The sequence below is a fragment of the Phacochoerus africanus genome, chromosome 2 (genome assembly GCF_016906955.1).
Source record: "Phacochoerus africanus isolate WHEZ1 chromosome 2, ROS_Pafr_v1, whole genome shotgun sequence".
NCBI lineage: Eukaryota > Metazoa > Chordata > Mammalia > Artiodactyla > Suidae > Phacochoerus > Phacochoerus africanus.
Window position 1 is genome coordinate 21672737 of NC_062545.1, and position 20053 is coordinate 21692789.

At 47.2% G+C, this 20053-nt stretch overlaps 1 protein-coding gene and 1 non-coding gene across 4 annotated transcripts in view; both read right to left on the reverse strand.

Moving 5' to 3' along the window:
* Positions 1–18464, reverse strand: part of PHACTR2 (phosphatase and actin regulator 2) — a 279919-nt gene extending 261455 nt beyond the window's left edge. For 2 of the 3 annotated variants that reach the window (XM_047770039.1, XM_047770038.1), the window contains exon 1: positions 18137–18460. In XM_047770039.1, coding sequence (XP_047625995.1) covers positions 18137–18350 — 214 coding nt within the window. In that variant the 5' untranslated portion in view covers positions 18351–18460. Of the gene's footprint in view, positions 1–18136 lie in introns of all 3 variants that reach the window. The other variant, XM_047770043.1, reaches the window with a different exon arrangement.
* On the reverse strand, positions 2023–2130 carry LOC125121685 (U6 spliceosomal RNA). The gene has a single exon (XR_007133563.1). It is a non-coding gene; the product is annotated as a U6 spliceosomal RNA (small nuclear RNA).
* Positions 18465–20053: the final 1589 nt, after the last annotated feature.

The window sequence follows — 20053 nt, forward strand, 5'->3', positions numbered from 1 at the left end:
GATGCTCAGACCAGAAGTCCATACTTAATGTCCTGAAATAAATAACTTGAAGGACTCAAGTCTGGAATGACCTGGGACTGGATTATAGAGTACCTCATGTTATAAAATTCTGTACTGGATAATTCTGATCAAAGCTGGGGAGAACAGAAACCTGCCTGAGGTCCCTGAAATATGTTCTTCCATTCATTGATTTCTTGAACATCTTGAGTTTCCACGGTCCCTTCTACTAACTTCTGTATAATACTACAAAGAGAGTAATAAATAAAAGGTTTGTAAAGATTTGGTTCCCTTGGTTCCCTTCCTTCTTTTTCTTTTATTAATGGCTGCACCCATGGCATATGGAGGTTCCCAGGCCGGGATTGAACCTGTGCCTCCACAGTGACCCAAGCTGCTGCAGTCAGGTTCTTAACCCACGGTGCCACAGTGGGAACTCCCTTCATTTCCTTCGTTCCTTTTTAGAACATAATTATGAAATATCAGCTCAAAAACAGTTTAAAAAACAACAGTTAAGGAGTTCTCTTGTGACACAGCAGGTTAAAGATCTGGCGTTGTCACTGCAGCAGCTTAAGTCCTGCTGTAGCCTGGGTTCACCCAGGAACTTCCACATGTCACAGGTGTGGGGGGGAAACAGTTAAAAAACAAAACCAAACCTAAATGTCAAGTTCTGTAAATTCTTTTGTGCCTGTGATTATAGCACATGATAAGAAACCATCCTGAGGTGATAATTAGATTTTATCTGCAAATGGTGGTGGGACCTGGGAGTAGGAAAGAATGTCAACATTTGGCCCAAACACGGCATTTCACATGATTAGTTAAGGAGAAAAAAAAAAAAATTTTACTCAAACAGGTGACTGGGGCTACTGTCAGATCTAGGAAATTCTGACATTCTGATGAAGTGGTCATACATTTTATTGGCCCCTTTAGGGCCAGGCATTTAGGAATGCAAACTGGAGTAAGAGGAAAAGCAGAAAATAAACTGATAAGTTAAATGTCAAGTATTTCTAATGGGGATCATTACGGTAGAGAACAGAACAGACCAGAAAGTCCACCCTTATTTTTGTCCCACAAGTTTTCCGAGATGGTTATGGTCATTTCAGCACTTATGCAAGGATGGGGGCTAGAGGCAATGAACGTCAGCAGCAACGCTGGTGTTACAGCAATAAGGCTTTGGCTCCAAGTAACACCTTTCAAGCCGCACAGTGACAGCAGTAGAAACTTGCTTCAGGCAGGGTGGTGTCCTACATTTCTCACTTGCCCCCAGAAAATATCCTGAATTTCACCGATGCTCACAGAAATCTGACCTGATTGTAAATATCTTTTCTCTGTGTTTCCCCGTTGGTTAAATGAAGTTATGCAAAGATGCAGACAAAAGCAAAGCAGGAAGCCTCCCACACTAGAAATGGAAGATAAGAATCGCAGAAGCCGGCATGGCTTTTATTGAAGGGCATTTCAAAGCCTAGAGACATATATGGTATATTTGTAAACCCTCGGTATGTGTGTGTAAACACGTACCTTCACACATCAAAACTGGATTTGTTCCTGAGCCACCGAAGGTACGGAGAACAAACTGAAAGCAACCGAACAGTAGAAAATACACCCTTCCAACGTATACAACAGACAAAGGAGGATTACCTTTATCACACCAAAAGCCAAGAAAGTAAGGCACTAAAAAGGCAGGCAGAGGGTATGGGCTGTATAGGAAGACCACAGAGGGAAAAGATACAAATGGCGAATAATATAAAATACTTGCCAAGTTCAATGGTGATCAGCCAAGGGTTAAATCAAAGACACAATTTCTATGTCTTAGCAAAAGCTAAATGTCTTAGCGAAAGCTAAAAAATGTTAGCTTTCAGTCCTGGGGAGGGTGTGAAGAAACAGGCAGTCATACTCTCCTGGGATTGTACATTTATACAGACTTCAGAGGAAACCACTGCTAAAGTGCCTATTAGATTAAAAAAAATTATTAAAGCATAGTTGATTTACGATGTTGTGCCAATTTCTGCTATACAGCAAAGTGACTCCCAAAATACGGAACGCTTCGCAAATTTGTGTGTCATCCTTGTGCACGATTCATACAGAATATTCTCTGTATCGTTCCACTTTTAGTTTACATGCTGCTGAAGTGAGCACATGCCTATAAGATTTTAAGCACCAATAATTTTTGATCTGGGAATCTTCTCATGGAAATACATCCATGTATTCAGAAAGATATACACCTCCAAGGTTCATTGAATATTATTTGTAATATCAAAACTCAGGGGGAAAAATGCAAGGTTTGTCAAGAGGGAGGCATTTATACAAAATGTGAGACAGAGCGTAAAACTTCCTGCAGACTTCAAAATGAATGAGATGAAATTGTGTCTATTGACATGAAAGAATGTTCAAGAAAGCTTTGAGGAGAAAAAAGGAAGTTTGCAGAGATTATGCATAGCATACTCCCAAATTTGTGAAGAAAAAAATTATTCCTCCATATTTTATGTGTATTTCCATTGATGCAGACTAAAAGGAGCCTAGCTGAAGACAGATGAGGTTGGCAGGATGTAAGAAGAATTATGTTTTTTTCTTTTATACATGTCTGTATCAAGAATGTATTATTTTATTTTATTTTACTTTTTTGTCTTTTTGCCTTTTCTAGGGCCGATCCCGCGGCATATGGAGGTTCCCAGGCTAGGGGTCTAATCAGAGCTGTAGCCGCCGGCCTACACCACAGCCACAGCAATACCAGATCCGAGCCGTGTCTGCGACCTACACCACAGCTCACGACATGTCTGGATCCTTGACCCACTGAGCAAGGCCAGGGATCGAACCTGCAACCTCATGGTTCCTAGTCGGATTCGTTAACCATTGAGCCACGACAGGAACTCCAAGAATTTATTATTTCAACGATGGAAAAACAATAAACTGATTTTGCTGAGGCTGGAAAAGTGAGAAATTGTTGTTTCGGCTGTTCTTCAATCTTAATGTGAATTGGTGGGGTTACATGAAGACTTTCTGAAAGTTGCTGATTGGTTTAACTGCTTCCATCTGATGTTAGTGACCTTTTTTGAGGGGGAGGAAGCCATGCCTGTAGCATGTGGAAGTTCCTGGGACAGGGGTTGACCCTGCACCACAGTGGTGAGCAGAGCCAGAGCAGAGACAACACCCGATCCTTAAGCCACTGAGCCATCAGGGAACTCTGGCATGACATTATGTTTAGTGCCCACTAACTTGCTAATTACTGTCCATTAACTAAGGGGTGGGAAAGAAGAGGCAGATGTCACAGTCCTGTCATACCTGTGACTTGACTCTTCAGTGGGTATTGCTATGAAGCCGTTATCTCCCCAAGTTCGCTTTGGACATGACTTCATCAGACAGCATGGCACCCCCTGCCCAAGCTCTCCACTGACTTCCCACCTCACCCAGAGAAAAAGTCGGCATTGCTCCAATGGTCTACGGAGGCCCAGGGCCTCCTACTGCTCTTCTCAACTCACTCTACCCTTCCAGCCTCTTTTCTGTTCCTTAGTCACAGAAAACATCCCTGTCTCTGAGCCTTCACCCTTGCTCTTCTCTCTGCCGGGAGGGCTTTTCCCTCAGCATCCCCACGGCTCTCAACTCCACTTCTCTCAGAGCTTTCCTCAAACTCCGACGCCCGCCTTGACTGCCATCTTTACAGTTGCAGTCTCAGCACTTCCACCCCAATACTCCCCATCTCCCCCAACTGTATTATCACCATCCAATATTCATGTAGTTTGTTTACTGTCTCTCTCTCCAATGACAAAGATTCTCTCCATGACCAAACTTTAGCCAGGCTCCCTGGAGCCCTCTTTCTGACTAGATCTCAACCTTGGCCTATAAATATTGAACAAACACAACACTAACAGTGTGTTATAGCTCGAGGCTGCTTTCCCCATTCTTTTTTTTTTTTTTTTTTTTTTTTTGCTGCACCCACAGCTTGCCAAAGTTCCTGTGCCAAGGATCAAACACGCACCACAGCAGTGACCCAAGCCACAGTGGCGACACTATCAGATCCTTAACTTCTAGGTCACCAGGGAACTCCAAGCCTGCTTTCCTAGGATAACCCTAGCCTCCCTTAAAGTGCCTGCCTGAGAACATGAAAGACTGCCTAAGAATTTGCTATTTGTTCTAATCAACACCTGAGGATAGGGCTCCCAGACTTCCCACCTCTGTGGAAGGGTAGGAGCTTAACTTTCACAAGTCATAAGGGATAAGCACCGATTAACAAACCCAGATGGGTTTCATATGATCCAACTCTCCCTTTTCACACCCTTTAGAATGGTTCACTTGGCCTATAAATATTTGAACCCCTTCTCACCCGCCTCTCTGCTTCCTCATTCTTCCTTTTAAAACACCCAGTCTCCTCGGTACACCGAGTTGAGCTGGGTCCACCCTGGACTCTTTCCCTTTTGCTGGAGCAGATCCCTGCTTGAAATCTGTCCTATCCGCTTGAATTAGCATCAGGCTTTAACATTCCCCACTATCATGGAGGCTCCAAGGGCTGGATCACATTTTCTTTCACAGTAGAGACTCGATAAATACCTGCTGAACATCGCTGATAGACCAATGAATGTGCATGGGTTTTGGTCCTGCAGGCACACTTCCCAGAATAAGCAGGTGTGAGCTTTTGGATGAAATATCATTGCTCACTTCACACTTTAAATACCTGGCAAGTGACAGGTGCCTGAATATCACAGATCATTTCAGTCTTCCGACCCTTATCTTCGATTTGTTTTTAGTCCTGGGAGAGCACCATCTGCTGCACGCTTAACAGCCTCCATAAACATACAACACTGAGCACCGCATCCCACGTTAATGAACGAATACTGCAAGGTCCTGTGCAAAAAGCATTTGTTTCACAGGAAGACTTACTGGTGATGTCGACTTCCTTCACTCCCCACCCTTTATTTCCATCCACAACCCTGGTTTTGAAACATCCCTTCCACCCAACTCCCCCAGTGTCTCTATGGGTTTCCATTCCCCAAACTTCAATGAAAGCGCTTTGGCTGTGAAGTCCAGGCACTTCCTTCAGATGCGTGCCAGTGATCTTTTCCGTGTTTATTCTTTAGGTTCTCTTAGATGATCTGAGCACTGCTAACCTCTCTCCCTGTACTCTTTCTCCTTATTCTTCTCACTGTTTTCAGCTGTGGCTTCACACTGCTGTCAGCTGACGACAAGCGGTCCCAAGTATAATCTGTCACTTCCAAGAAATGCTTTACAAGCAATGACTAGAGCTGAGGCAGTAAGGAGATTACAAAAGTCTAATACTCAAATGCTGCACTCAGAGAGGGCTGTCTCTACTCACAGGAGAAGTTTAGTGCATAGTGGTCGCTTTAATAATTATTTGTTGAGTGAAGGGGCTACCAGGGAAATTCTGGAACGATCCAAGGCAATAATGAACCATCACACAAAGGACACAAGTCAAAGTTTTCCACTTAGGGCTGTAACTTCTCCCCATTGTTCACACTTCTCACTTGTACTGGGTATTTTCCATGGGTATTGTGACATCAACCACAGATGACAAAGCAAACGCTTTTCGTATCACATCCTCACATCTGCCTATTTTCCAGCATCCTCGGGATCCCCCGAGACCACCAACATTCTGGTCCTCGGGTGCATCACAGCATCGCCAGTCTCAGAAGGAGGTCCATGTCCAGCCCATCAGGGCAGCGGTTCCTGAGGCCTCCCTTCCTTCTCAGGTCCACAAGAAGCCCTGGTCTGGGCATCAGTAACCTCAACCCCAGTCTCCTCCAGCCTCCTCCCTCTTCTGCTCTACAAAAGGCATCACAGACACAGAGAAATGAGGAATGAAAATGGCTCCACAGACATGAAACTTTTTAAAAGTGTACATGCATCTTTTACTCATGTCTTTACATGTTTGTGGGAATGCCATCTCGAAAAAGTGATTTGAGTCTTGAGTTTCCAGTGAATTAAGTGTTTTAATTAAAAAAAAAAAAAATCTAGGTTAGGACTTCCCATTGTGGCACAGCGGAAATGAATCTGACTAGAAACTATGAGGTTGTGGGTTCAATCCCTGGCCTCACTCAGTGTCTGGCATTGCTGTGAGCGGTGGTATAGGTTGCACACGTGGCTCGGATCCCACGTGGCTGTGGCTGTGGCATGGGCCGGCAGCTGTAGCTCTGATTAGATCCGTAGCCTGGGAACCTCCATATGCCACGGGTGCAGCCCTAAAAAAAAACTATCAAAAAAAAAATCTAAGTTAAAGTTTAAAATTCTGAGTCAGGGAGGGAGTTCCCAGGTGGTCTAGTGGTTAGGACTTAGCGATTTCACTGCAGTGGCCCGGGTGCAGTCCCTTGTCTGGGAACTGAGATCCCACATCAAACCACTGCACGCTGCAGCTTGCCCTGCCCCAAAAATGTCCTGGGTCAAAAGGTACAAAATTCCAAGATAAATAAGACCTGGGATATAATTACAGCATAGTGACAATACTGTACTGTACATCTGCAAGTTGCTAAGAGAGTAAACCTTCAAAGTTCTCATCATGCAAAACTGGGTTTTTTTGGTAACTGAAGGCAAGGGTGGATGTCCACTAAATTCATTGTGCTAATCATTTTCTGACACAAACATATCAATCATTACGCTGTAGGCCTAAAACCATTCTAATGTTATGTCAATTATATCTCAAAAAAGATTCTCTCATCATCTCTGAGTCATACCATCTGAAGACTCTCTAGACGTCTAACTAGACATAAAGCTTTACAGACAAAATCGAAGGAGCCAATTCACATGGTCACTCTTGAAGCAAAATATCCTGCAGAGGTGGCCGTTTTAAAGGCATCCTCTCACTACATCTCCTAGAGCTTCTGCCTTCTATAAATAATATAGGGTCAGGCTTACCAAACAGGAAAGCAGGAGTAGAATTTCAAGCAGCATAGAAGTTTCCATGGATGGAATTGTAAGCTACATTAATGCTGTAAGGAACCCATCCTCAAAGCAGTTGACAAGCCCAATAAAAACTATCCACAGAGGCTTGCTCCTCAAAGCGTGGTCCACGGACAAGCAGCTTCAGCAAAACTTAGTATCCTCTAAGATGGTGCAGAAGTTCGATCTCTACTCCAAACCTACCAAATTTCAACAAGATCCCCAGGTGACTCATCAACACAGTAACACCTGGGAAATTGGACACTATAACTGGCACCCAAATCTGAGGTGGCCTCAGGTGAGCACTCTGGGCGACGGGCCATTACAGTGGATGGGAGGTGGCCTCTGATAGTCAAACATCACCCTGCTAGAAGAAAATGGTGCACTTGGGGCTTTCTGGTGGGGGCGAGTAGGACTCTAATTTTTCATCCTTTGTGGCACGTCCTTTGTGCCTGTTGACTATTACCAGAGCAGCAAGGTGACGATGGCTGAAAACCACAGCCTGGGATGAAGGGCTTCCTTGCTGGGGCACAGGGACCAGCTGAATCATAGCGATACACCTCCACCCCCGGCCTCAGTAAGGCTTTATAACACAGGTGAGTGCCCGCAAACAGGAACTTCAAGGGACGCCCTGGAGGGAGAGGGCTCAGAGAGCAACAGTTAACGTAGGCGTGCATGGAAGAAGGGAAAAGTGGCCGCCAGGCAGCCCAAAGCAGGAAGCAGGACAGGGGACACTCAAACACGGATCCGGATGGATGAGGTAGGTTTTTCAACATCAGAAAGTTCAAAACACCTTCTTTCTCCTTCTGCAGCTGTTTGGCAGCTGCTGGTCCCTCCAGGGTATTCCTGGGACTCAGCGAGCATTCCCATCTCGTCCTTGCCTTGAGCCATTGGCTTTTCTCAAATCCCAGCCCTCTCGGGATTTGTCAGCTGCCTAAAGAGAGGTCATCCTAGTGAAAAACTACCATCTTGATCCGGGCAATGGCACAGGACCTAATGGCAGTCCTCAATCCATGCTGAGAAATGTGTGATCAGGTCAGGCAGAGGAAGGCTGTCCCACTCCCTAAACAGGCCCAGCAGCCAGGGTCACCACCTGGGTGACTCTCCAGGGGGCCAGGGTTCGTGTCAGCCTCCCTGCTTCAGGGGTCCATGTGGAAAGAGGCCCAAGGCCTGATCTGCTGTGTGAGGCCCACTATTTATGTTCCTGAGGGAATGGGGAAGTCTGGTAAATGAGCAATGAGGGCTCATTGCTCATACAAGGGGGCCTAGCTGGCACCACAGTAACACGGCCGCACAGCTGGGGTGATGGCTGTGGAGGAGGAGATCGGGTCCCCAGTCATTTGGCCAAGAGAGAAGATTGTCTGTCTTCACAGCCAAACCACCTCCCTCTTGTCACTCTTCTATCCATAAGATCCGCCCTTGTGAACCGTCCATCCAACAGGTACCCCCACCCTACACCCCAACCAACTTCTATCATCCTGCTGTTACCTGCCAGGAAAATCCCTCCTTGCCTGCTTCCCCATAACTCCCCAAACACCCCTCTGTGCTATGGAACGTCCACTGCATTACAGACAAATGTGGTTTTTTGTTTGTTTGTTTGTCTTTTTGTCTTTTTCTAGGGCTGCACCTGAAGCATATGGAGGTTCCCAGGCTAGGGGTCTAATTGGAGCTGTAGCCGCCGGCCTACGCCAGAGCCACAGCTATGCGGGATCCGAGCCGCATCTGCAACCTACACCACAGCTCAGAACAACACCCGATCCTTAACCCACTGAGCGAGGCAGCGGATCGAACCTGCAACCTCATGGTTCCTAGTCAGATTTGTTAACCATTGAGCCACAATGGGAACTCCCAAATGTATTCTTATTGAACACAATTTGATTACTCCATCCTTTTCCTTCTTTCTGACCTTAACAGGCATTTGGCTTTTCTCCGTGACACTTTTGCCTCCCAGAAGCCCAGGAGTTCCTCACCTTGCCAGTGCTTTTGTTGAACACTGTTTCACCTCTAGGACTCAAACTGAAATAAGCCTCTCTTCCATAATTAGAATCAGCACATGGCAATTTTAAACGATAGCATTCTTTTGAAGATATGTTCTATTCCATTTGGTAAATATAAATCACATTCTTTAGCATCATCACATCTTTCTGGCACCTTTATCCAGGCATCAGGAGCCAAAGTCAAAGATTGTTAAAGCCCAGCAGATTGGAGAAGAGGGGTGTAATAAACGTTTGTCATTGATATTTAGGCTACTTAATGATTACTCATAGAAATGAGACCTGTGGAGTTCCCACTGTGGTGCAACAGGATCAGCAATATCTCTGCAGCACCAGGAGGCAGGTTCAATCCCCACAGCACAGAACTCCATATGCCATGGGGCAGCCAAAACTAAATAAATAAAAGAAAGAAAGGAGCCCTGTGAAGAAGATGCCATTCAGGCAGGTTCAAATATACATGGAGGCAAAAGATTACAGACCAACCCTGGACCTGAATCATGGCCCTAAATTCTCTGTCACACACTTAAAATCAGTGAGTTGCTGATCCAGCATCAAAGCATCCCCTCAATAATATTCCTGTCCTGGTCACACTCTGAGCTCTGGAGACAGATAACACACTTTTCTTTAAGTCACAAATTTCTTCCTGTTCTGAGGGATAAGCAATAGCTACTTTTTCTCAAGCCTTCACAGAGGCATCGAGAAACTGCTAAGTAAGGTATATAAATGTCAGGGTTTAGCCAATAGGTCACACAGTGAGCTAGATCTCAGAAACCTTTCTAAGGCGAGCAGAGCAACCCACTTCTCTGTGCAAATTTCAGCTAGTGTGATCAAAGATAATGAGTCACCCGGTCGGGTGTTTTAAAAACACTAAAACTGCTTCAGTGTTTTCTCCCTGAGCTTCTCTGTAACTGAAACTACACTTGTGCTCTGAGACAAGATATGGCTCTTGGGCACAAATGACACACAAGACTGCAAGATTGGGTGGCTTGGCTAAAAGAACGCACCTCAGTCATGATAGCTGAAATGGGCTCGCCTAAGAACACTGGATCCCAGAATCCCACGGAACTAATCCAAGTGCATTGTTTATACTAGAAATGGGAAGTGTTGGGGATTACCTTCAACTAGACAATTGGTGGGGGACTGAAAATTTCCTTTTGATAGAAATCAAGGTTTGTCCTCATGGTCTCGCTCAGGATAGTATCTGTAGCGTGAACCATGACTGGATTTCCTCCCTGTTGGTGGGGGACACTGATGAGCTGTTTTCTCTGAGAGGCAATGGCCATACCCTAAGGTCTGGTGAGTTAAGCAAAAGAGTGGGAGCTTTGACATTAGAAAGGTTTGAGTATGGGTTCTCCTACCTCCCTGCGACCTGTGGTTCTTGGGTGGGTTACTCCACTTTTCTGAAGCCCGGTTCCGTATCTCAGAAATGGAGCTGATGCACGGCTAGGTTGCTCTAAAGATGAAATGGGACAGCGTGTGTAAACAATGCAGGCCTGGATTTGTGTGCGAGCTCACTTCCTTCTACTCCCTCTAGCCCACACTAGCCTGCACTCTTGTATCCAGCACCACACTGCAAGGTGGTGCAGAAGCCTGTTTGTTATCTGGGTTCCATCATCACCGGCCTGAGGCTGGACCGACATTCACGATGTCCCTCCCTTTCACAAACTCCTTCTACAGAGAGGCTTGTGCAAGACCCCCAAGGAAGCGCTCCTGACCTCAGCAATAGCTCTTCGAAAACACTCTCGTTCATTTGGGGGTTACTGGATGTTTATTTTAAACATTTGGAAATCCTAGCTTCTACCCAACTTTCCAATTTTATTTTTTATCACTTTGCCTAGGTTTTTTTGGTCGTTGTTTGCTTTGTCTTGTTATTCTTTTTTGGCTGCCCCGAGGCATATGGAGTTCCCAGGCCAGGGACTGATTCCAAGCGGAAGCTACCACCTATGCCACAGCTGCAGCAATGCCAGATCTTTACCCACTGCACTGGGACAGGGGTTGAACCCAAGTCCCTGGCACTGCAGAAACACTATCGATCCCATTCTTGCTACAGCGGGAACTTCTGACTAGTTTTTAAAATTTATGTTTTGATTTATGATGATGTCAAAAGAACTAACTTTCAGGGAATTCATGTGTTAAGTCTATAAATATTTAGTAAGCATCTATTGTACACCAAGCCCTGTATCCACACTGGGAATGCAGAAATCACAAACCTTCCATTTTCGAGGCTGTGAAAGCATGAGGACAGCTGTGTAGTTTAACGCACCAAAGTCAAGTCCTGTAAGAGATGTGTACCTAAGGTGCCACCATTTACATGGCACTTTATAGTCCAAAAGCACTTTCACGGTTTCAGCCTCACATGAACACTGTGAGCTAGGTGTTAGCATTTCTAATCATTTCCAGGTCAGATATAAGGAAGTCAAACAGAAGGAGGGGAAGTGAGCTGACCAAGATTGCACAGATAATAAGCGGTGATTCCGTGTGTCAAATCTCAGCTGGCTGTGTTCTTCCTACCCCTGTCTCTCAGTGCCCCTGTCAGCATGCACTCAGAACATGCCCCCTATCAAGCTTGCAAATGCCTTACAAATGTCACCTAAATTGCATCTCCTGGGAAGCATTCAGACACAGGAAGCTCTCATTCTCTGGCCTTGGCCCAGCACCCTAATCTCTCTTGTCTCCCCCAGGACCCTACTGAGAGCCAGACGAACTGCTGAGTGTTTTCTGATGATGTGGGGGTTGCTTCAGGTCTTGGTGCTTTTTCTGTACCATTTCCTCTCCCCAAACACTCCTCCTCCACTCCCCCAGCTCCATCTTCCTGTTCCTCCTCTTGCCTGGAGATAGTATGGCTTTCACCTCCTCCCTGAAGCCCTCCCTGATTACCCTCCCCCAAGCCCTTTCCTATGGATGAACCTCTGGGGTTCTCCCCCAGGTCCAGTACAGGGCACAAGTCACAGCTCAGACTTTAGTGCATTGTAGTCATTGGTTTATTTGCCTAACTTCCCCCCAACTGGACCATGAGTGCCTTTGGGATGTCTTTGCAGCCTCTGTGTTAGCCCCTTAGCTGCTTGTTAATTGAATGAACAAAAAAAATCAAGATATGCTCCTTGCAGTGGCTGGAGCTCAAAATGAATCCACAGCTTTGCCAGCAGTTTCATAGCTACCATTGAATGACTGATGCCAACTAGAGCTTCCCCAGTTTAGGTTTAATTAGCTCTTGTGCATCCTATGAAGACAAGAAGAACAGTAATCATCACCATCACCAGTCTTTTCTTTCTTTCTTTCTTTTTTTTTTTTTTTGGCTTTTTAGGGCAGCACCTGTGGCATATGGATGGTCCCAGACTAGGGGTCCATTCGGGAGCTACAGCTGCCAGCCTATGTCACAGCCACAGCAATGCAGGATCCGAGCTGCATCCGTGACCTCACCACAGCTTACAGAAACACTATATCCTTAACCCACTGAGCAAGGCCAGGGATCAAACCGGAAACCTCATAGTTCCTAGTAGGATTCGTTTCCACTGTGCCACAATGGGAACTCCCACCAGTCATTTTTTGAGCATAAACATGGCAAAGAAAAATGGTTTAGACCACTAGACATCCTGCTGTCTCTGGCCAGCCATATCCTTTCTGCTTTTAGTCTTACTCCCAAAATTGCAGGACCATATCTGCTCAGCTCTGTACACTCAGAGCCTAGAACAGTAACTGGTACACAGTAGCCCTCGCCTCAATAAATAATAGTTGAATGAATGAATGAAACTGCCCAGGCTCAGTCCTTGCTAAGTGGCCTTACTGGGCACCATGCGATGACTTTGGCCTCCAGGCCACAACTGGCTTGAGTTTGGGTAAGTATCAGATCAAGACAGACAACCTCTCTGTGACTTTTGTGTGACCTATGACATACAGCTTCAAACAGTGGATCTTTTCTAGGGAATCTGAACTTAAAAAAAGAAAAAAAATGAAGAAAATTTTCTAGGTAAATATATGGACAAGAGCCAAGAGCTGTGGTAGGGGTTGAAGCTATGATGGTGTTTGTGTAAGGAGATGGAAGAGGAAGCTCCCATGAAGGAGAATGTATACAGATTAGGGAGCAGAGAGGCAAAGAGAAGCTCAGTGTCTGGGGAGGCTGTGCCAGCCTTGAGGAGGTGCTGGAGAAGGAAAGTAGAACCTGTCCCCTGGGCAGCCTTGATTCCTGACAGCTCTCTGGTCTCAGCTCCAGGTCAAGGGCAACCTGACCTGGCCTACAGCTGCCAGCCTATGTCACAGCCACAGGAACATCCTTACCTAACAGGTGAAGATGATTTTTAGAGTTTCAGCCTCTGCTCCCGGGTAACAGGTGATGTTGAATTTTAAAAGGTGTCCACCTTGGGTACAGGGCCATCAGCAGTTTATAGGGTGTCTTTGTGAGAATTAGACAAAGGTAGCCCTTCTGGAAGGAAGCCTGAGCGGCTCCTGGCTGGATGAGAAGCTCATGACCTTTGCACAAAGAAGAAGGTTCCCTTCTTGGGGGAGGTGGGGCACATGGGTCCATCTCAGGCTGCACAGCTTGGCCAGGGAAGGACACAGGCTGGATCTGAGCCCCCGTTGCCTGCTCTGCCAGGCACCCTTTGTACCATCCAGGCTGCCTTGCCGTTCTCAGCAGGATGGTTTTACTCTCCTGTGAGAAGTTAGAGATAGAAAGTAAACTCAAAGCCAGATGGTCTTTGTTTGATTTAAAAAAAAAAAAAACCACCCTGAGTTACAGGAATGGAAATTCCATTGTTCCTGCTTGGGGCTGCTCCCAACCCCCCAGCACTGTCCGGCACTATATTTTGGGGAACAACGGCTGAGCATGCAAACACCAACCGGAAGGCTATATAACCTTAGAGGTCAGTAGGAGACATTCTGGGAGCACCAGCAAGGTGTGGGCCACAAGGACTCTCAGTGAGACAGGGGACCATCAGTTACAGAACCATCTTGGATGGTGAGTAGCACCTTTTGGCAGTGGCCAAGCTGCAGTGGGGATGGACTAACAGAACATCCAGGTTGGCTAAATTTCTCACTCCACTCGGTACCTATACACTTATTTATACCAGGGCAAAGGGATGCCGGAGGGATGAGTCAGGTACCAAAACAGATGAGACTGTGTCTGAATGCCAAGCTGATAAAGCAGTCCATCTGCTCACACCTCAAATGGCTGCTCAAATGGCTCAAATGTTCTCTGTTCTGTGCAGCCCTACATGCAAAACTAAGAGTCATCGCTTGAAGACAGCAAATGCCTCTTGGTACTCCTATAGTAGCCTGATGGGTCCACAGCACCTGGCACACAGTAGGTCTACACTCAGTGCTTGCTGAGAGCTTAAAATAAGCATAAGACCTGAGCTGTGTCTTAAGGTTCTTTACCCACTAAACATTGGGCTTATCAGAAAAGCACATTAGAACCCACTGAATATATTAAAGTTCTCAATGTGGAGAAAGATTGACTTAAACAAGAAAACACCCATCTACAAAATCTTGTTTGGGGATTTTACTTTTCTTTTCTTTTTTTTTTTTTTTTGTCTTTTTAGGGCCACATCCTCAGCCTATGGAAGTTCCCAGCTAGGGGCTGAATCAGAGCTGCAGCTGCCAGCCAATGCCACAGGAATGCCAGATCTGAGCCACATCTGTGGCCTAAACCACAGCTCTTGGCAATGCAGGATCCTTAAACCCACTGAGCAAGGCCAGGGATTGAACCTGCATCCTCACGGATACCAGTTGGATTCACTACTGCTGAGCCAAGACAAGAACTCCTGGGTTTTACTTTTTAAATGGATGAAACATCATTTTATTTACAAAGAAATACCAGATTTTAAAATCCGTAACTTTTGCTGAATTCCAGAGGCATGAGTTCAAAACCATAAAGCAAAAAACAATGCATTTTTCTAAGCTCAATAAAAGGGCTGATGTATCACTTCCCACGTAATTTCAGGTATATTTTTTAAATGTACCTGTTTGAAAATATATGGCTTTCTCACATTTTTGGGATGGCTTTTAAAATTTAAAACTGGAGTTTTTGCTGACAGAGCACATGCGTTTTTATCACGTGAAAAAGTAACTGTTCAAATCACAAGTTAAATAAACGGAAGCCTGACAGGCTTTTTTTTTTTTTTTTTTTTAAACAAAAGTGCAATAATAAAGCAGAGACAGAGAAAGTAAAGTCTCTTGTGATATCTGCACAGCTTCAACACAGTGAAAGCACAGAGCTGGTCTTTCAAAATATTTTTTTTGTAGTGGACTGTAATTGGCACAGTAGGCAAAAACTCGAGTTTCCAGTTTTTATCATTCTTTCATGGAGAGAAGGGCAGAGGGGGAGCAGGGCTTGGAGGAGGGGTGACAGGTGGGGGTAGCCAAGATGGCGGTGGTCCTGGAGGCTCCTCTCTGACAACCCTAGAAGAACACTTTCCAGTCTTCTCTTCCCTCTCCTGCTCTACACCCTCCCGGCCACACACCTCTGCAAAATTCCCTCCCACTCAATACCCTCCCACCCCCACCCCTGCCAAGGACTCACACCAGGTAGGTAGCTCATTATTTGAAATGAACCCTTGGGAAGGACTTACTAGCTGAACTCAAGAAAAGGAGAAAAGCCACTTGGGAGGTGGTAGCAGCAGAAGAGAATGTTAACAGGGATGTGAGAAGGTACCAAACCCAATTCTTCCACCTTACACTTGCCCAGGCCCACCCTGGTCACAGTAGCACCACACATATGGCAACAAGCCATGTCAGTATATAGGCTACAGCACGGTGGTGGTTCTCAAACCTTGCCACACATTAGAATCACCTAATGCCCAGGTTGCACCTGATGCCAATTAAATCAGCATCCCTGGGGCTGGGACCCAGCCATACGCTGTTTTGTCGTGATTTGGGTAGAGTTGTTTTTTCTTCTTAAACTCTCCAAGGGACTCCTATGCTGCTCAAATGTTAATGTGCCTAAAACTACCTGGGGATCTTGTGAAATGCGGATGGGGATTAAGTAGGTAGGCCTGGGGTAGGGTCCAAGGTTCTGGGATGCCGGCTGGTGCTGCTGGTCTGGGGCAGGTTCTGGCAAGGCCATGACAGATCTAGCTTTGGATTCTGCCCACTTGTGTGCCCAGAGGTTCTGAGGAGGGCCTGGACAGTGGGATCCCCTGCATCAGGTCAAGGAATGTTTTCACAAGGTCTTGTCACCTTCCTATTATGCATCTAAGGCAATTCTCTATCCATCTGACCTGGCTGCAGAGGCTGCACAGGATTCTGGAGAAATGCTGTGTGTGTATCAATGAAGGACCACTTCATTCTTTTCTCTCTCTTAAGAAATGCAGAGAGCTCCTGGTCATGTTTAGCCTGCTCTTAAAGAAACCCAAGGCTCAGTTCTGAAGATGAAATACAGTCCAATAGAAGAAGTTCATTCTTTCACACACAGGTGTGCACCCTGGGGGGTGCAAGGGACAACTCAGCTGAAAGTTGTTACCTCTTAACATGCTTTAAAAGCACATAGAAGACAGAGTTCTTGGATGTAAAATAATTTTATAAACCGAAGTCCATATCCACATGATGTACACTCTGCACTCTCACATTTAAAAGGTTTTGACTGCCCTTTCTCTGCATGTCTTGATTTCCATCTATGAAAGTGAAAAATGGTGATAAAAGCTGTGCTTATTTTATCTATAGTCACCAACTGGAGACATTTTCAGTCGTTTCCTTAGGAGTCATCAGAACAATTAATCTTTGCAAAAAAAAAAAAAAAAAAGGAAACCAAGATTATCCAGGGGTCAAGTTCAGTTTGGCTGAGACGTAAAAACCCAGGAGGTAAAATACATTCAATTCAATACTTTCCACGATATGAATTTGGCAGAAGACTCTTGAACAAATCCCATAGCCTACATCCCACTACTTCGTATTTAACAATTCTGACCAGCTTTATCCAATGCGATCTGCAAAGTCAGATCAACGATACCTTTGATGTCTTCTAAGTATACACATTGTGCAGCAAAAACCGTATTACAAGAACAAGAAAGTAGGCTCTGATGGAAAAGAGTGGAGTCAGAGACATAGAAATGTGCTCTTTTTTGAAAGGGAAACCAGGCATCAGGTAGGAGTCAGGTTGCCTTAGAACTTCAAGGCCTGGCCCCAGCACGGAGCCTGCAGGGGTCATGGTGGAGGGTAGTGTGCAAGCCACCCAACATTGCTCCGGCCTGTGGCTGCTCTTGGTAGTTTTGGTGTTAGCTTCCCACCATCCTACCTAGACTGCACATCAAGAAACAATCTGTACAGACTTAACAAGTCTGGTGGACTTTTTAAAACAGTTCTACAGTCCTTAGGATAATGGTTTGTTCAAAAGCATTTTAAATATGATTAATTATTTAATCTTCATAACCTCTCCATGTGGTAGTTGCACATTCTCATTCCCACTTTAAATACTGAGATATGAGAGACAAGGTTAAGTGATTTGCCCCACGATACCCAGCTGGGCGCTGGCAGCATCAGCCCTCAGCCTGCTTCTGCGGGTACCTCAGGTGCACAGAGCAGCCTCAGGGGCCGGTCGTGCACCCCGCGCAGAGGGGAGTCAGCGGGCTGGTACTACCTGACTGGCTCCAGGCTTTGTCAAACAATGAAGGATAGGATGAACCAACAGTCCCGCCAAACTCTCACCACCACCTGCGTGGGGTTTTACAGAGAAAAAAAAAAAAAAAAAAAAACCTCATTCCCCGGGTCTTCTGGCCAGCAAACCCTCAAAAAAGCCCTTATTTCCGAAGCATGAGCCGTTGGGAGGGCTTTCAAGATTTGCATTGGCCCCAGAACCCCCACCCCCACCCCAAGTTGAGAGGACCGCACCCTTCCGAGGGACCAAAGTCGCACCGAAGATCTAGAGAAGGTTCCTCTTCCTGATGGACAAGCCTAAGAACCAGAGCAGCCGGTACTCCCTGGCGCTGCACCACACGCAGCACAGCCGCGCGGGAGCGCTCGGGCTCCTAGCGGGTGCACCTCGCCCCGAGATACGCGCGCCCACCCGGTGCACCGGCTGTAGCCGAGTTGGAGCATCTCTGGCCGAGGGTACCGAGCCGCCAGCCGCCAAGGAGGAGGGCGGCATGGGGATGGCGTGGGGGGGGGCGCGACTACAGCTTCCTCTAACCTCTACCCCCACCTCCAGCCCCTCCTCCCCTCCCTCGGCCAGCCGGCTGGACCAGTGCCCGCAGACGCCCCGGGCTGGCCGGGTCCCCATCGCAGCCACCTGCCCGCGCCGGCCCTCCCCCGGCCCCCAGCGCCCGAGCCACCCTTACCTGAGCCGGAGATGTGGACGCGGAGGGGGCGGCCCCGACTCGAGCACGACGACAAGTCGCTCTGCGAGCGGCCGCGGGGGCTCAGGTCCCCTGGCAGCCTGCGCAGGGCGGGCGCTGGCGGCCCGGCGGGTGCCTCGGCCTCGGGGACCTCAGCCGCCGCCTGCTCGCGCGGCTCTCTCGGGAGCTCCGCGGGGCTCCTACCCGCCTCGGCCATCGGCTCCCGGAGGCCGGGAGAGCGGGGTGGGGCCGGCGCGGACGACAGCGCTGCTGGGCGCGCGGCGACCCCGAGGCAGCGACGAGGGCGGGGAGGCTGGACGCCGGGCGCCGAGAAGCTGATGGGGAGGGCGGGAGGAGGAAGAGGACAGAAAAGTTTGCACAGGAAGGAGCCGCCTACAGCCGGCTCTCGCTCCCGCGGGCTAAAGCCGCAGGGCTCGAAGCTGGGCCGCCCTCGGTGCCCGCGAACCTGCCCGCTGCTCCTTCCCCTGGGCCCGGACACTGCCCTTTGTAGGATGGCAGCTGCAGGGTCCCCTGTGGTCGTCACCCAGCTAGCATGCTTCAGTTTAGCGGAGTTGGGGCCCTGTCGGGAGCTGGGATGCAAGGTCAAGTTTAACAATACTATTTCCATGCGGGGGGTGGGGGAACCCGGGGATGGGGGCCGCGGGGGTTAGAATACCATGTGCACACATCTGAGTGCCGGTGATGGAACCGAAGTGATCATACCTAGTTTATGGATGCGAAACTGCAGCATCAAAAGGCACCGGACTTGCTGATGGTTTCGTGAGGGATCCTGAAGTCCCTGAAGTCAAAGCCAGTGGACTTCCCCTCTCAGGCTTTATCCTTGGAGCCCTCTCTTTTTCCCACCTTTGTCCGCATTCCTGGGTTTCTGTCTGCTGGGTAGACTGATAGGTCACGTTTAAAAGGCCAGTCTTCCAAAGAACTAAATAAGTAACACATTCGATATCTGAGTCAGTGATTTCTAGTAGAAAACAGGTGTTCTTGGTTGGAAATCATGCGCTGCCACCATGACTTGTAGGATTGTGGGAAGTGGGCAATGGAGATTTTGCCAACTCTGCTGGTGATTTCACAACCTAAGCTTTATCAGTTTCATGATTAGGTTCCCAAGTTGTGACTTGCCCAGAATCAGACTCAGGAGTCACCATTCCTGAAAGCTCATGGCAAGGGTTGAAGGTTCCTGGGTTCACCCAGAGGCAGCAGGAGAAGGAGATGGGCGGGGAGGGGGGCAGGGTTAGCAATGAACATTTATTGAGACACAGGCCCCTGTCTCAGGTGTGATGACGGACACTTTGTATGTATGATATCTTCTCATTTAGAAAGCAAGCAGCCCTCTTTCCAGCCTCTGTGCCTCCATGTTACTGCTTCTTAGGATCTCTTTTTCCATCTGTTCTTACCCACTGCTCCCCAGGGGTCCAGCATCAGCCCTCTTCTCTTCACACCTGACATTTTTCCTGGGAAAGCTTACCTTCATCTTTAAACTGTGCACAGATGCGCCTAAATCTCTACTTCCAGTCCAGACCTCTTTCCTCGTCTCTAGATCCCAGTGTCCAAAGGGGCTCATCTTCCTAGTGTGTCTTTGACACTTGGCTTGAACCTGGTCTGTCTAGTCTCCATCTAATATAAATATCTCCTGAATGGGCTTTCACCTTGCTCTTTGGCCACCACTTCTTTAGCCTGAAACTTCTTCTATTTCCCCTTAAAGGAAGGGACTCTGACTCCAGGCTCACTTTCTTCCATTGCGCTCCCTGTCTCAGTCCTAGAATGATCTTTCCAAAATGCTCATAAGACTTTGCTGCTCCCCCAGGTACATCCCTTCAAACCAGTATCTAAGACACTTGTTCCAGTGCATTCTCCTCTGCAGGGCATATCAGGGCATATCTATATCCTGCCCCAAATGCTTTC